Raw genomic sequence first — 18,021 nt, 5'->3', positions numbered from 1 at the left:
GAGCTAGGTGACAATTATGAATTTCACTTCACACTCTACCATATGCTTAAGGACTTTGCCAGCAAAGAAGAAATTGATAAAATGGAAAGAGCTAATTTCCTGTTTATTGATGTTGTATATCAGCTACTCCTTTCTACAAGAGTTGTAACACTTAAAATACTGCATGCTTTCCTTTGAAACTTTATTATCAAAAGCTTTCAATAAAGTTACAGTTCAAGTCTTGAATCCTTTTCTATGCAAATCATTGGAACAACTTCAGTGACTAAAATGCAAACATATTATTTTTGTTAAAGCAAAATAAGTCCTTTATTCTCTTGTGGCTAGACCACTTCGTCAGATTTACTTTTACCTATGTTCAAAATTACTAGATGTTTTATTGTAAACCTGAATGGAACTGAGACCCTTTTAGGTACTTGCAAAGATGACTTTTGTTAGAATGGGCTTGGGGGGGGAAAGGGGGAAGGGGTGGTGGGATAGATGGATTTTCAATGTCAAGTCATGCTTTCAAGAAGGAAAAAAAAAAATAATCTCCCCAATAAACATCCACAACACAAACCCAAACATGTAACCTTAAAATATAGTTTCTCAGCTGCTCATACATCATCCAGAACCCGGAAGTATAACTACAAAAGTCAGAACCTTTGTTATACTGGGGGGGGTCCATTGTGCTGGAGTCCTGTATATGGCCACAACAGTTGCTGTAGTGAAGTCCAGGAGTCCCCGGTTCCTACAGGTGCTGCATCTGCTGGTCTTTGAAGAGACAGCCCGGTGAGGAAGCTTGTCAGAGCAGCAAGCAGGACCAGGATGGAGACAGAAACCCAGAGAGTTTTGTTAGCACTGGAAAAGGAAGTCTTGAAATGGGATGCCCACGATGACATTAAATTGCACCTGCACGGAAGAGTCAGTCATAGAGTGGTTCAGTTTTTCTTCAAAACTTGGAAGCCTTCTTCCCACCACATCCCTCCACCATGAAAACCCCTAAAGCAAACCAGACCCCACAAAAAACCCATACAGATCCTTAACTACCAAAAGTCACAAGGTTGCTACTGTACTGGGAGCTAAATGCAGCAGTAGCTTATGTTCTAGATTTAAAACACAAACTTCAGTAAGCACATTCTCAATAAGCTACTTCAGTGACTGACCCAACTCATAAGTCACCCATACTCCCTGTACCACACACTGTTTCTGAAGGGGATTCCCAACAGCTGCCTTGCAGATCATCAAGACATCTTGCTTGTAGAAAGCGCTGAAAGTGCTGGCCTCATCTTTTATTGTTTTCTAGGGCTTTGGTGCCTTCCTTGAGGTTAGGGAGAAATCTTGCCCTCACTGACTATTCTGACATTGGGTATCTCTATCCTTTATCAAACAAACAGTAATATATTTGTTCTTGCTGTCTTCTCAGTTTTACACACTAGCATATTTGCATCCTGTCTGGATCAGGAGCACTCACAGTGGAGGCTTAGCCTCATATATTCATATGGAACAAACAATTTCTCTGCAGAGAGAGCAAACCTCCTTTCCTGTAAGGCAGGGTCTTCCAAGGGATAACTGTTTAGGACAGCACTCTTCCTTGACTTGAGATATTTGGAAAAAGTAGCTGGAATAGGCTGGAGTTAGTCTTGATAACCATTTGTGCCACAGTGTGTGCCAAAGCTGCTGGTAAGTTTTGCCCAGGCCTCAAATCCTTGATCTTTTTCACAAGAGTGCATGTTGGCATGACCTAGTAGCCTAGCTGTAATTGTCACAGAGTAACCAAAAGAAGTGAGATCATGGCATGAGGCTCCTCTTTACTTCACCATTTAAGATTAGTCATGAATCCCTGGTAGGGGGAGTCTCTAGCACCTGAGATTCCTCAATCCCAGTTGGTTTAAGAAGTGGGCATTAATAACCAAACCAAAAGGTATAGCTTTGCTTCGATTTCCCATGCCCACCACCCAAACATTGCTTTACCTCATGATGATGTGAGAAAACTTACACTGACTCTAGGTTCCATTTCGATGAATATTTTCCTTTCTCAGAGACACTTTCCTTCCTGGATGGTTTTTCTTGTGCTTCAGCAGGTGATTCCAACTGCTCATTTCTGTAAGCAAGCATCAACAGTTCCAAAGCTTTGCCGTCAAGCATTCAATTTCACAGAGCTCGCAACAGCTTGACTTTATAGCCCTGATCATGTGGTGGACAGTTAAGAGTTCATTACAAACAAACCAGCCAAACCTGCACACACACACCTCAGAGGAGGTTGCTGTTGAACTTACTTGGTTTCAGAGTGTTCATCTTCATACTCTGCCCAGGAATATGTGCTAATGAATCGCTGTAGCGAAGGACGCTTCTCATTTTGCTTTGCGCCTAGTCGCCCCCTGTCATATTTTAAACAAGATTTGCCTCAATTATCCCATGAGATATATAGCAGGAAATTAGAAATTCAGCAGCAGCCTACTTATTTGAGTAGGCCTTAGACAAATAAATTTCAAAAGTAGTGGCCCGAAATCAGGATTGTTTTTTAGAACACTAAATCCATCAGTGCCAACTGCCTAGTTTTCATATTCTAATTTTAAGCCAAGGTAATTGAAAAGTTGTAACATTTAGTCATGGAGGCTCATTTACCTATTGGAGCATGTAAAATTAAAGTGAAAGATGCAGCCTACATGTTATTATACCTCAAGATGCTCCGTAAGCTGCTTAATACAGGCACAGTTTGAGTTGAAAATTTAACCCTACTCAAAGACAAGCCTAAGTAACTTTACCAACTGCTGGATCTCCTCTTGAATTTATCACTCTGTTCATCTCCATCAGGTTCATGGAGTTGGGCCTAGAGAAGAAGTTTGACACACTTACTGCATTGGCATTTTCTTGCTTCAGACCAGGCAGTTTTGAGAAGGTAAAGCGCCTCACCATCTGGGAACCCTTACTTACCAGTGGCAACCCAATACCTGCATTTCCAGCACTCCTAGGCAATGTTGCAATGCTAACTCTTCGTAGGGATGATGATGGCTATACAAATAAGAGGCATTACTGACTATCAAGGAATAACTAGATTACTTACTGATCACATAAGATACCATGGTTTTCTACAAACTGTTTTAAAAAAATAGATGATGATACTTAGCTTGAAGTGACACACAAAGAAAAATCAAATCATAAGAACAACCCAAACTGTATTCTTTAAAGCATCATTTTTCCACATTAACTGCCTTCCCCCGCCACTATGCATCTGAAGTGAGGCTGGCTACACAGCTTCCAGCAAAACACCAAAACTAAGTGTGTCTAAATTCCTCCTAATGCTGCTCACAGAATTCCTACAGTCAATTTGAACTGATCCCATCTATTTTTTTCATCTTTCTTTGCTAAACCCTGCTTCTGTAACCACAATGAGAACACAACACCTGAACGATATTTCTTAAGCACTGCATGAAAGCACAGCCATTTCAGCTTCTGCAAACTCTTCATTTAAGTGGGACCATATGCAGTTCCCTTGGGTTGGTGGGGGGAGGTAGGGGTGATTGAAAATAAGCATGTTTGGTGACATCAGCCCATATCTGAGACAGAAAACCACCAAGTCAAGCATGTAGCAGAGCACCAGCATATGACAAAGTAAGAAAGACAAACACACACTTGAAATTTCACATTAGGCTGTAAGGGCCATTACCTTAAAGTTAAAAGAATTTGGTAGCTTTTTGTGCGCAGATTCATCTGTGAAAAGATCAAACATCAGAAAGGCTTACAGGAATGCCGTAAGCTTTATCTGCAACTAAAGGTCTGACTTTTTGCAGTACCTCTTTATGCAAAGAGTGTATCACAGAACTCTCAGAAAGAAGAAATGAGATTTCAGGAAAATGCTTTTTATTTCATTAGATAATTTCATAGTATTTGCACATTATACATCCTCTACAAGCATCAATTTCTGTTGCTACTATTAATGTATTCTCCTATTACTGAGGCAGCATCCTGTTACAGGACAATTACAGTCAGGAAAGAATAACCTGTGATTCAGAATGCTCCTGTGAGGATTTTACCAGTGTGAAAGACAACCCTTCCTGCTTGTAAAGTACATGCTCTACTTTTCGGAAGAATTTAATCCTTCTATGGCAAAGTCAAAAGTGCACAGCGCCATCTGAAAACCTGACCACTGTATCATCTGCTTAGAGGGGGAGATTCAGAGCACCTGTGCTTGAGTGCATAATTCCTATTTATAAAAGAGCAGGAAGCATCTGCAGAGAGCAGTCAAGCTCAGCTACCTAGAAATAGCTACTGGGAATGCTCCAGGATGCAAGCACCCAAATTTACTGCTCACAGGGAATAAGATTATCACCACCACATGAAATGCACCTTTCTAAAAGCCAGAACATTACTGCACACTTGCAATGTTTCTCCACCACCTCAAGATTCATGACATATCTCACAAGTCTAATTTCAGAGTTGTTTCTAATACTGTTAATAAATAGCTATTTTTAGGAAAGGAGATAGAGCAGTCATATAACCCTTCCACCTAATATCTTAAGCTTCACCTAGATAAGGGTCTATTTGTCAGGTGCTAGAAAGAGGAAAGGCTCTTCTTAGTTACCTCGATCTCCAAGAGCACTAAAGGATCTCTCATTCTGGAGCAGGACCTGTTTCAACTCCTCAAGTTCTGCATGTTCTTTTGTGTACATGCGCTTCAGGTTTTCCACATGTTGAATCATTACTTCCACAGCCTTACTGACACGACTCTCCTAACAGAGCAAGCAACAGCAATAGGAAAAAGAAGCAGCTCGTTAAGGAACTGTGTCAGGTTTAGAGTTTTTTAAGAAAGACTATTTGCCCCCCTTAACCATCTACTCTCATCTTGTATCACCATGATGCAACATCCTCTCATTTTTGTCCACCTTTTAAAAGTTTCACTACAACCCCTCACCTAACACTTGTCCAAGTTGCACAGGTCTTATTTCTCCAGTGATTACTCCTAAAATAAATTAGTCTTCATTTTCTGAGCCCTTACAACTCCTCCTCATCTTTTTCTCTGATCTACAGTCTCAGCTGCCACCACGCATTTGCTAGTATTGCCAAATCATATTTTCATGCTGTTCTTTGGCATTATGCACAGTTACACATAACATTTCAGCAGGTCTCTGTAAATTTCCATAGATTTATCTTATTAGCTGCCCTTTCCATAAGGCACAGAAATACCATTAGAGCATCAAGAGTATTGTTACCACATTGCATTCTTGTGCGCTCTACTATATAGATCCTTCTGCTGAAAATTCTTTTTTTTATTTTTGTTTGTTTTAAATTGGGACCATATTTCTGTTGTGTGTTTTTGCACAATGCTAATGCAATGTAGCTGCTCTCACAGCCTGGGTTTACTTATAACACCACACACAGTGATCTGAAGAGAAAGCCAGGACTAAGCTGTACTGGTCAGTCTGCATTACATACTCAAGATTCCCAAGTCTAATTCTGGAACCAGAAGCCTAGCAGCAGATACAGCTATCCCTTTACATCTAGAAGCTTTTAACTTTGTACAAAATACATTTACATGGAAACGATTACCTGATTAATAGCTCCCAACATCTCTGCTCTACTGGCAACTCGAGCTGCATACTGGCTAAGGAACTGCAAGCTTTTCTGCAACTTCTTAATGATCTCCTGTGCTTGGTTATCTTCTTCACATAAAGGGACTAAAGCCTAAGAGGCATATTCATAAGAAAAACACTGTGAGCTATTAGTATAGAAAGAGTGAACCCAACTGATGACACCATGCAGTTGTGTTCAGGCCCACACAGTCACAAGGTCCAATACCCTTGCTCAGTGTAATTTGGATACAGACCTCCAGTGGGAAGAGACTTCGGCATAAATAGCATAAAATCAGCTGAAGACAGAGGTTCTTGCCCAACATCTGTGCAATAGAATTTCCTCACTGCCCCAGGGTCAGATAAAGGCTACCCCTCAACTGCAAAGTCTCTCATATTTCAAGTGTGTCACTTAAGAACTTCATTCAGATTTGTTTATAACATGTTACACATACAAATTCTAAAAAGAGCCAGATTAAGAGAGACCCTTTCACAACCATCCATCCCATCCACCCTACCAGCCTTGGCCAATGCTAACCTCTAACATCTTTAGAGCATTTGTGATCTCCTTTTTCAAATTTTCTTCAGCCAGGTCTCGGGACCTTTCTTCAAGCCTCACTCTCTTGTCCAAGGTAAACAAGTCACATTTAAAACCTAAAGACAACCTCAGAAATTCAGCCTGTCATGGAAGAGGAAAAGATTTCAGAATAATCCAGGTGATGAAGTTTTTAAAGCAGATTTGGATACTGACATTACATTTGGGACTATACCCCATGAATAAAGTTATAGGGGAAATACAGAAGTGAAAGTGAACATGGCCCACTTCCCCAAAGCCAGTCTTCCCATCTTTAGTGATGGAGGAAATAATCTACAGCCAGAATAGGTGGTATCCTGGCAGCATACAGTGTGCCATCTGTGTCTTGACAAAACTGTCTTAAATCAGAACATTCTGTCTGGGAGGAGGTCACAGCAATGCTCCTTCAAGCTTGAAAATAAGTGTTTCCGTAGCGACAAATCTTTTGTTCAGTTCCACAGATTTCCACCTTTTCTCCTCTCTCCCAAAATTTCCATTGGCCTTGGAAAGACAGATTTCAGAATCCAACTTATAGAAATACATCCAGTTTAAGCTATTCTTTTACATAGGACAAGATATTTATCAGGGCTTATCTATGAGATCTTTTGGATGTCTAAGATACTTAAGTATACAAGCAGTCAAGACTTACCTCTACTTCTTTCTCATTAGGGGAGTCACTGTAGGATAAGGAGAAGCAATTATGCAACAGATTGCAGCTTTAAAATCATACCTGCAGGTGATCATTGAAAGTCAGAACACTTACGACTCATTTTGGTTGGTTTTATCTCCTTTAATGCCACCTGCAGTGTGTGAACTCTCTGAGAAGAGAAAAAAGTGAAAAAACAGCCTCCCAAAAACAGCTTATGAAAGTCTTTTAAACTTCAGCAGAAACCACTATTAAAGATTTCCAGTGTTAAGCTCTTGCCAACAAAACCCACTCATGTGCCTCAGAGTACATTAGGGTTAGAGCATCAGTAAGACAGCACAACACTGTCAGTGGTACAAAGCCCCAAAAGTTAATTTAGTTGGCTTCAACTGGAATCTAATTAGTACAGGAATGGTTGATTATAGGCTTTGGCTTAAGTTCCCAGCCCACAGGTTCAGGATGTTATATGACTTACTACATCACTAGCTTTTAGTGAGCGCTAAAGGCAAAAGGTGAGGGGACTAGAGGAGTGAAGATGTCTAAGCACAATTCAGTAGAAACACCATTTTGCTTATCTGTATATTACCCCAAGCTCTAGCTACCATAGAGGATGCTGCTTTGGGGATAGCAGGCATGCCAGAACTGTTTCAAATATCCCAACTCCTTTGCAGCTCCTAAGAATTTTCCCATCCTATCTAGAGGAAGATGGAGCTGTAGAAATCAGAGAAGCAGATTTTGCATGATAACGTTTTCCTTCTCTCCACTATTAATCATTTTGATCTCTAACTGCAGCTACTATTCCTTAAAACAAAAACACCCTCATAATAATTGTTGCGGTGCAGGCAGCTCTCTGCACCTCTTTACACATCTCTTGACTCCAGTGACCAAGGCATGTACTACAGTGAGTTACACAGATGTGTTCAGCAAAAACCTCTTACCTTTCCTACTGGGAACCATAGCTGGTGCTTCCTCACTCTGCTCTTTATTATTTTTCTTTTCCTGGTACACCTCCTAAAGACATAGCAGAGAGGAGTTATAGCAAGGGAACAGCCACAACACCACTGGAGGGGCCTGTCCCCTCCTGCAGTATTTTTCTTTGTCACTGCTTAGCCAAACCAGTTCCATGTTTCACTGTCACTAGGATTCTTACCGGATCTTGCTTCAAAATGTTTTGAAATGCAGTTTTGTGTTCCTCCATCATGGGGCAGAATTCCTTCTTGGTCAGATCTGCTCCTGGGGAGAAATATTCCAGAAACCAAATATAAACTATAAAAATAAAGCAAGCCTCCAACACCCAATGTACTAGCCATCAACCAACAGGGATAAAAAACTGCAACAAATGCCAGGAGAGGGCATTAAAAAAAAGAGAGGTAGCAGCAAAGAACACCAAAAAGACATAAAGGAAGAAGCAGGATGATAATTACGTTTGGCTTGGGGAAAAAATAAAAAAATTAAAAAAAAAAAATCACAGTAAGAAGTGTAGATTACCAGTGAGATTATTACTCCTGGTTGCAGTTGCCAGAGTTACAGTAATATTCCTCTGTATAAATCAATTCCATTATTTTGCTACCAGCATGGGGGTTTTTTGTTTGCTATTTAAAGAGACAATTTATAAGTAATTAATTGGGGGGGGGGGGGGGGAAATTCTGTAAGTGCAAGAATATGTAAAAAAAAAAAATCAATCCCACACACAAACAGAAGTGATGGGTATTTCTAATTATCTTCTTGCACATTACAAAATACCAGAAGTCAAGAAATAGATGCTACTTCAGCTGCTGTTACTGAGGAGCTCGAGCATAACCAGGCTGCACACAGCTGTGGTATTTCAGGGGTCCATAAGCTTCAAACATAGTCTGACACTTGGACTGTCATTTGTACCTAAAAACTGAACCATCAGGGTGCTGACAGAGCCAACAAAAACTCCCTCCTTTTGCCAGAAGAGGAATGGTAATGAACTGGGAAGTTCAGGAACGCATTATGCCAATTCAAATGTAATTTGTCCCACAATTTAGAAAAGTTTTAAAGGAGGCAAAAATGACCTCCAGGAAATCAGCTATTAAAGATTTTTAAAAGAAAGTAGTTAAGAAACTGAAGAAAGTCTGAGAGTCACACTAGTTTCTTGTGTAGCAGTAGCTTTGGTAGCTATTTATACCTTTTAGAACTTCTAGAGATTGGGGTTTTTTTGGCTGTTTATGTAGTCATACACCCCCACAAAGATGCAGACCAAAGAAATAGCACAACAAGCTGCAGATTTGAAGTGCTTTTCATCCTTCACACTAAGAACCTGTACCTAGGACTCCCTTTTGTCCCTGCTGATTTTTGTAGCAGCCCTAAGTATCTAACCAGTCGCCCAAGCACCTTTGGAAGACATTGTGTGGCATTAGCAAAAGCCACACATGGAGAGTCATCAGTGTCTCTGTTCTAATACTAGAAACACTTTCTATTCAGAGATGTACAACAAGCAGCAGGATTTTCAGACTTTAAAGCTATTTGGGCTCTTTCTGATCTATTTTGCATATCTGTTTCCTCCTTGCCAAAGACATCTAGACCACATATAAAAATTAACAGTAAAGGTAAATTAGTAGAAAGAAAATACATATAATTGAGGAGACTGAATTAGATTTCAGAAAGATAGTACTAAAGAAACAAACAAAACCAAGCAAGAAGTTATGACAAAAAGACTTATATTTAGGTAAAGATTAGAAAAATGGTTACAAACAACCATGTACACATATTCTGTGATGCTTATTCAGATCAGCTTTTTTTTAAAGTATCTTAAGTACACCATGTACACACACTCCAGTTTTGTTTTGCTTTTAGTGTTTAAGTGGAAGAAGCACCAGCAGATCTGGTAAGAATAATTCTTCTTGGTGTTTATGACTATAGCAAAAGACAGAACCATACACAAAAGTCTCTATCCTCATCTCTCCTCTTGATCCATCCCAGATTCTTCTTCTGTGGTGAGCATCAGTTTTGAAAGAGAGGAAAGTGTTACCTCATCTAGCTATGTCACTAAACTTTTTAAAACCATGAAAACATTCTCTCTTCTCCCAAAATTACCTGGGGTTTAGTACTTGCACCCTGTTTTGCCAGCTGAGCAAGCATAAAGATTTCACTAAGTTATTTCATGTTTGCTTCTTGCAGTGCTGTAGGCTACTGGCCTCCTGCAAGCAGGTAAAGCCTTATTCCTACTCAGAGTTTCAGGGAGGTTTGAGAGCACTCACAGGCCAAAGTGTGTTCAACAACAAAAAAAAAATTAAAATCACAAACTATCATCAATTTATTTTTCTTACTTAGCTTCCTCACTTCAAAGATGTGCTGGAAGCAAGCCATTTCCTCATTGCTCGAGTGCCAGTGTGCTGCAGCAGTTACTCTACCTGATACAGGAGCAGCTGGATCCTTATCACTGTTTTTCTCCATTGCTGCAGAAGTCGGCAGACCTTCCTCTTTCTCACATGAGCACTTGGGTGATTTTTCCTCCATAGCAAGAAAGCCTGTAATACCAGACAACAGAAGACAGAGCTCTTGCTGTTCAGTAAGTGTGCAGGCTTGAGCATATCTATTTCCAAGACTTTCAGTGCAAAAAGTTCACACATCTGTGACCCAAATTGAGGGCTTACCCGTTACTGGTGTGGTGCTTTCCAAAGAGGATGTAAGAACTTGGGGTGATGTCAAGTGATCACTGTCAAAACAAAAATTCTTTCAGATATTCATCTATACTGTATAATCTTGATAAAGACTTTTAAAAGCTTGCACAAAACCTGACCTGGATGGGATCAGACTGACTGGTAGTGTTGGCTCTGCACAGTCAATCTTAAACAAAAGAGAGAAGAGTTAGTATCAGGGAGAGGGTTGCCATGTGAGTAGAAAATGTGTATGTCAAAGTCTCCATAATTCCCCCAGCTGTGCCTAAATTATTTCAGCAGTGAAGAACTAGATGTTAAATGCAGGCAGATTCTTCTGCTAGTCCAAAACCACCCATACATACAGTATGTATCTTAGTATGTTATCATCATTAGGAGCAAAAACTGTATTTCTGCAGAAATCTTGTCTCGGGAATATCGTACTTAGAGATGTATTTTGGTTCCTGACTTCATGTTTTGCTTCTAACACACATTTTCAAGTGACCGACACGTGTTACCACACCACTGTTCTATCTTAATGTCATGCATCAAGATACATCCATTTTCAAAGTCTTGACCTCAAACCCTACAAGTGAGGTACACAGAGCTTCAGTTGGCTATAGATGTCAGATTTGTTTAGGTAAATAAAAGTGTTGACTATTAACAGCTTAACAGAGCAAATGATTCAGAACACAGAACTTGTGTGCTGTGTTGTACATTTTGATGTCTGTCTTTGAATGATGCTGGTTTTCAATATTATATATAACAACTACCTAGCCAGCTCAGAAGGTTTCAGGCCTTCTCCTTTGTATGCAAACAGCAGACAGGAATTCAGTAGTTAAAGGCTAGGTTTGCTCATGTTTCTTCAACCACTACAATGTAGTTCTGGACCAGAGTCTTATTATGTCACAGACAAAACCAACATCGTCTTTAGTCTTTTATTATGGCAAGGGAAATACTGAATGAGAAATATTCCTCTTCCTCATTTCACCCCAGGGAACTCCAGCTTACTTATTCAAGCGATAGATTGATCTCCCTTTATAGGTGAAAATACAGGGTGAAACAGAGGTTTAAAGGTTTAGGTCGGTAATGACTTGTGACAAACTCCACCCACAGTTGAAGAGGAAAAAACCCAACCCAAACCAACCAAAAAGTAAACCTATCTCCAAGCAGAGAAGGCATGAGGCTAGCCAGCTTTGGGTAGCTCCCTACATATCAAGTGTCGGAGAGCACTATTGAAGTGGGGGGCAGGACAAGAGAAAAACCATATCAGCGAATGATTACCTACATTCTATTATCTTCCCTCCTGCCTCAAATGTCCTCAGAGGACTCAAGAAATCCAGCAAAGTAGGAAAGGAGGTGGCCAAGGCCCCCAGTCACTTCTGAGAGCAATCTCAACAGCTTCCAGCATCAGCAAGTGCCTTTTCTCTTCTCCCCACTCCCCCACCCATGGGAGCTCAATCACACTCACAGAGCCTTGCCCCAGTCAGCGGTGTGTTTCCTCTAATGCAAATTCAGGCTATTTTTATTCTTATTTGAATTCTCTATTAAGCTTAAGGAAGTACAGCATTGTATGTGTTTTGTTCAGGCCATTAGGTCTACAGGAGTGTTGGGGAAAGAGAAGGTGAAAATGAATAGTATGTTGGAATGAAAACAAACATGCAAACACACCCCACACCACCACCCCCCAAAAAAAAATATCCATGTGTCACCTGAAACAGACTACAGCATTACAGTATTCTACAAGCTCTCTCCCTCCCCAGGTAATCACATGGTCAGTGGCTTGTTTGCAATGAAGGAAAATCCTTAATTCAGTTTTTAAAACCCCATACTGACTATTAGGATTGTGAGTTCCTATTGCACAGGGTACACTTAAAGAGAAAAAAAAAAACAAGAAACACCCACATTCTAGATTGCCTAACAAAATTTGTTTGCATAGGGCATTAGAGAATGGTTCTTCTTCTTAATAAAAGGATTGAGTCAAAAAAGATCCTAATCCAGTACATTCCTAATCACTTCCCCTCTCCATCATTTCAATTAGAGGATCCTTGGAATATTAATATGCTATCACAACAGACAAATTCTGGCCACAGTCTTGTATAACTCCTCCAAAACAAGCATTAACATGCAGAAGGCCTATCAACTGTTTCTTGGACTGTGATACTACTTTTGCATTTATAAATCAAAACAAGTATAAGAAGCTCAAGCTTCAGCTAGCTCTCACAAGAGCTCTTTTAATAAATAGCCCCTAAACTCCTATGGTCACAATGCTTTGATAAAATAACTTGAGTTACTTACATGCTGAAGGGCTTGTGCTGTGCTGCTCAGACACACCTGCAACCAGAGTGTAACAAAAAACCTAGGGAGACTTTTCCTATTAAACGTGGTTATTCAAATTTTGCTGCATGTCACAGTTTTTAGAACAGATACTGGACACAGCCCATTTTCTTTTTCTTTGGGGCAAGCCTTAAGGTTTTAACTTTCTCCCTCTAGAATATTCATGCAGAAGAAAAGCAAAAATGGAAAGTGACATTTCTGAGCCCAGCTGGAGTTACAGAAAGCTCCAGAGCAATGAAGCACAGGCATTTCAAACAACTTTGCAAGGATGTGACTTTCCAGATGGACTGGATAAAGCAAAAGCCCTTGAGATTACTCTCTAAAATAGCTTAAGTAGTAGCAGCACAAGATAGGAGTTCCTCACCTGTTTTACCCCAGCAGAACAGTGTGCTAAAACCACAGGCGGCCCCACCACTCTTGCTTTTTACCCTCACTGCACTTTCTGCCTTGATTTGCTGCCACAAGTGAACCGCTACTACACTTACAAGTACCACACACCAGCTAGAGTAGGTCTGAGGTTCCTGCTTATCAGTCTTGCAAAGGTTATTTCCAGGTTCACAGAAACCACTGACCAGTATTCTTCCATCATCACCACCAACATTGGATTTTGTAAAGCTAGACACCCTGGTGGCACCCTGAGGTCTAGACTTCAGTAGTGAGTATTGTGGCACTGAGCACAGAGCACAGCTAGGTGTCCTGAGCTGCAGCTCATCTTGCTGTTGCCACAAGAAAGCGAACTGACAGTTCAGGCTGTAGGTTCAGGATTCAATACAGCAGCAAATGCCTATCTGAGCACACCAACTGAAGGAAAGTTTTCATACAGGAAAGATTTGGTTTTCAGCTGTTACATGGTAGCTGTAGGAGAAAGTGCAAAGAAAGGCAGCATTCACAAGTAAAACATCCTGCAGCTTCTTGCAGGTGGATAAAGAGCAAAAATCACTTAGAATTCCCTGGCAAATCACTGCAGAAACAGTGCTAGCTCAAGCCTTGAAATCACATGTAAAATACTCCCCAGCTAAAAGCATGACCCAGATGCACACGAACATTAAGACGTTTTAAGACGTTTTGGTCTATAACTATCCTAGAAGTGTGCCCCAATAGAAGGGGCTACCCCACACAGAACAAAATGTCATAGCACCCTGCTGACAGATGCCAGCTCCATTCACCTTGGAGCAGTGCTGATTTATAGCTGCTCAATCGGGATCCAAGTAGGGCACTAAATTCTTGAACCCATTCAAAACCACATCTCGGGCATCAGCAATAGCACTCACCTCAGTAAGTGAAGAGTTCATCATTGTAATGGAAACAGGAAGGTCTGCATCAGTACGATTATCAGCAGAGCATATTTTCCACCTGGCAATACACACTTTATTTGCATATTGCCCAAACAACAGTAGGATATATTGCCCATTTTCCTTAAGCACATAACAACCAAGTCACCCCTATCTGTATAGTCAGACAGCTGGTCTCTCAAAGAAAGACAGATTCATCACTAACATCAATCCCTCCTCCCCCGAACAGCAAAAACCACCACCAGTCCTTCTCCCAACCTCCTCCACACTACACAATTCTACAGAAAACCAGTGGCAAAAGCTTCAAGAGCTGCTGAGTCTTTTCCTGCAGACTGCCTGCCTCTGCATCTCCAGGAACATCCTTATCTTTTAAAATATTCACTGACAATAGCGAGTTTTCATAATCTTAAGCAATTCAATCTCAGTTTTAAAGATTTAAGGAGGCAGCTCAATAAGCAAAGACCTCAGAACTCCTGCTGTAAACTCTGGAAAAAAAAAAGTGACTCCTCAAAGCTAGTAGGATTTTGGCTGCTGAATGCGAGTGTCAATTGTGAGTTAAATACTGAAAATAGACACAAGAACGCCTACATCATGCCTCAGTTCTACAGCATGAAATGGAAACACCATCATTGTATTTGGCTGGTGGTTATACCAGCTGTTTCAATAAAAAGTTTTAATATTACTTTTGTGAATAGAAGCAAATATTACCCTGTGACACTATTAGCTGACCACTGAGTGTCCAGTATTTCCTAGGAGGGATACTCTGCTGTTGAACTTGGCATGTTCTGGGGATACAGCTTTCCCCTGGAACCTGCTAAATCCCATGGACTCTTCCACCCTTCACCCCAAAGAGGTTATTTTACTGTCTTACTTGCACCCCACCAATGTCACATCTGAAGTGGATGGATGTCCCAGGTCACAGCTTTCAAACTTGCAGCTGCCAGAGCTCTGTCTACAAGGCTGATCCCAGCCCTGCACATGAAAGTTATTCAAGCATGAGGTTTCCAAGGTCAGAGCATCTGTGAAGAGAGACAATTATGAATAGTGGAGGTCATCGGCAAAGCTGGATTTAGTCACCTGTCAATTTTTGACTAAGTCTAAAATAATCAAGCAGCAGACCAACCAAATACAGATTTAGAATAAGGCAGCTTCCACCTTGGTATGAAAGGATTAGGTTATGTGGCATTAGAAGTATTTTGTAGATGGAGGGTCTGTAGCACCTGGGGATGGGGATTTTCCATCAGTCAGGTTATAGAAATGTCCATGTTGGACAGCTTTGCTGTTGTGAATTGTTTTGTTTGTCAGAGAGGTCTGGGAAACAGATCATCTTTTTTTTGTATCAATACTTGATTGGTAAAAGCTGAGAATACCAGCCTTAATTGTGTCTGGATCATGATACCACAGCAAGTTGTAAGAACACTCTGAGCTGGACCACTGAAACAGCCCTTTCAAAGCAGCATAGTAGTTAGTGCTCTTATAAGGAGCATGTGCAGTCAAGCAAGATTTTCTTTTGTTTCTCCCAGTATGGCACAGAATTACATCTAAGCATTTTATAGTTTGTGTGAGAATAGACACTGTGTTGTACCAGCTTACTCTGGAAGAAATGCTTTGTCTATAAAATCCCAAACGCACTCTGCAGTTCTGTGGCCCTGCAATGCATATCTATCAGTGGTTGTATTTAATATTAATAAGGCTCAAGAGGCACAGGGAAGTATGAACAGCTTATGAATGCAAGAGAAATCAACAAATACAATTATTTGATTCTCAGCAGCTATGTTACCCATTCAACTTTTTAAACGAGGACTGACCTCAGCACAGCAGCAAAGTAGCAGGACATTTCTTGCAGTGTGTGCCAGTCAGAGTGAACAGGAAGAACAGAACTCAAGCCCTCTTGGTCCACCTTGTCAGGAATATACTTGGATGTATGATCGATACCAGTAGTTCCTTAAGCTTCTGGGGACTGCTGTTAGGTTGACAGACCTTTTCAGGCCTTTAATTGCAAGCATTATAAACATGGTTCAGCCTCCTGGATTTCATGCAATAATAGGCTAAAGCTGACAACAGCTTTTCCACAACCTGCCAGCATGTTTAGCACCAGTGATACTGTTCTATACCACCTGTCAACTCTTCCTATATTTTAGGAGACAGAACAATAGCCAACACCACCAGGTCTTACCTAGCAGAGGTGTACTACGGCAGTGTGAAACATCTGAGGCCAGTGTCCTGGGAAGTTCAGAGCACAAGATAGGTCCTTCACTCCACAGTTGCTTAGAGCAATGGAGCTGCTAATCAAAAAAATAGAAACTACTGCTGCTGTTCAATAATGCTGAATACCACCAACTCCCCACACACATGCATGCAGTTGCATCTGTGTATTGTAATCCTAACAGTTACACAAATACATCATCTATTGCTTTTTTGTCTATAAAAACTCACAGCCTTAATAGACAGAACACATACATGAAGAGGGAGAATAATTCAAGTTTACATTTGCAACAGACATGTTGGTTCAAACTAGGTCTGGAACCAGATACTACAAAACCAGGCAAGATGAGCAGGACAGGAGACACCGCCCACCGCCCCCCCCCCCCCCCCCCCCGAAAAAAACACCACCCAACCAAACCCTGTGGAAAAAAAAAAACCAAAAAAACCAAAAAACCCACACACACACAAAAGGAAAAAAACAAAACAAAACGTTTTCAGTCAAGCCAAGCCAACCAGACAGACTGAGTAGGGGGGCATTGGCCGCATGTACAGCACCTGCTACACAGGTCAGATTTCCCTCAGCAGGAGCATGAGGACAGCTCTGGCTCAGCCACATGGAGGCAAAGCATTGCCCCACCATCTCCTGCCCCTCAATGCACACCACTTGCTTGATGTTTAGTGCTGAAGAGGTGTTATCTGAAGATGGCTAGAGGAAACTTCTGAAGCAACACTTAATGCAGCTGCATTTGACCTAATGTTACTCAAGTGATGAAAAATGGAAAAGTTGGAAGTTGTAAACCTATCTGCAGACTCCGATCCTTCTCAAAACGCAATTTATCAAATGCCTCTATTTTGTCACAGTGACTGTTCAGAAGCAATAGGAAACTGGTTCTGCAGTAACGTTTTGAATATACTTTCGTATGCGTATATACATATGCATGCATATATACATAAATATGTATCTCAAATTATTTTTACTGATTGTTTAACTTGGCAAAGTTTCTCACAAGGAAAGTTATTTATTTCCTTCAGGCCATGAAAAGAAATAGGAACAAACAAAACTAGCATCACATTTTAAACAGGCTCAGCAATGGTCATAGCAAGCACACTTACCTTCCCTTTTACCGGCTCAGCTGACGTGGGCAGCAGACCGTAGTCAAATTCTAACTCTGCACAGCACTGTTGCAATAGAGAAACAGTTTAAGGCAGGCAGACGTAGAAGGAAAAAAAAAGTTAAAAAGAAGGAACAGTACTACTAATTATGAACAAAATGGAATTTTATCTTTCTAATTGAACTATTTTCAGCTATCAGGAAAACTATGCAATTGCTTCCCCTTGCTACTTTCAGGCTTTAATTCTGCAGACCTTTATGCACAAATAGAGGTTTGAACTAGCTGCACGTGAGTAACAGTTCTGATTATGTTCCTGATGCCTCTGTTACAGCCTAGGATACACTTTAGGTTCTTCTGTTTGTCTTTATGAATACCTTGTTATTCTACGTTAAATCTAGACTGTTCAGATCCTGAGCTATAGCATTCCTTACTAGAGCCAGTTGGGAACAAAGTCTTCCCACAATGTCTCCCCCTCCACCCCCTTCCAAACTTGAAGAAAGTATTTTTATTCAAAGCAAAGCACAGAGTTATATAATTTCCAGCATACTTCCACGGAGGGGCACAATGGAAATAACGGTTTCACCACCTATTCCAGTGTCTGGATACTGAAAAATATTTTATTGCGAGATTTTAAATATTTGTTTTCAAGAAGAGAGGGCTGATTGTGGGGACAAATCACATCAATG

The 18,021-nt window shown here is 40.7% G+C and overlaps 1 protein-coding gene across 1 annotated transcript in view; it reads right to left on the bottom strand.

The window, feature by feature from the left end:
- Positions 1-323: 323 nt before the first annotated feature.
- Positions 324-18,021, bottom strand: part of IRAG2 (inositol 1,4,5-triphosphate receptor associated 2) — a 39,411-nt gene continuing 21,713 nt past the window's right edge. The window contains exons 20-39 of the mRNA XM_074901161.1: positions 17,337-17,402; positions 16,195-16,303; positions 14,890-15,037; positions 13,998-14,079; positions 10,533-10,579; positions 10,387-10,448; positions 10,144-10,260; positions 7,917-7,999; positions 7,705-7,777; positions 6,884-6,938; positions 6,770-6,797; positions 6,085-6,225; positions 5,527-5,661; positions 4,562-4,709; positions 3,647-3,690; positions 2,914-2,991; positions 2,745-2,809; positions 2,256-2,357; positions 1,976-2,080; positions 324-888 (exon numbers count right to left, since the gene is read on the bottom strand). Of these exons, the coding sequence (XP_074757262.1) occupies positions 645-888; positions 1,976-2,080; positions 2,256-2,357; positions 2,745-2,809; positions 2,914-2,991; positions 3,647-3,690; positions 4,562-4,709; positions 5,527-5,661; positions 6,085-6,225; positions 6,770-6,797; positions 6,884-6,938; positions 7,705-7,777; positions 7,917-7,999; positions 10,144-10,260; positions 10,387-10,448; positions 10,533-10,579; positions 13,998-14,079; positions 14,890-15,037; positions 16,195-16,303; positions 17,337-17,402 (1,932 nt within the window). The 3' untranslated portion in view covers positions 324-644. The remainder of the gene's footprint in view (positions 889-1,975; positions 2,081-2,255; positions 2,358-2,744; positions 2,810-2,913; positions 2,992-3,646; positions 3,691-4,561; positions 4,710-5,526; positions 5,662-6,084; positions 6,226-6,769; positions 6,798-6,883; positions 6,939-7,704; positions 7,778-7,916; positions 8,000-10,143; positions 10,261-10,386; positions 10,449-10,532; positions 10,580-13,997; positions 14,080-14,889; positions 15,038-16,194; positions 16,304-17,336; positions 17,403-18,021) is intronic.

This window comes from Athene noctua, chromosome 3 (genome assembly GCF_965140245.1).
Source record: "Athene noctua chromosome 3, bAthNoc1.hap1.1, whole genome shotgun sequence".
Taxonomy (NCBI): Eukaryota; Metazoa; Chordata; class Aves; order Strigiformes; family Strigidae; genus Athene; species Athene noctua.
Note: the sequence above shows the minus strand (reverse complement) of the source record. Positions and strands in the feature narration are given on the sequence as shown.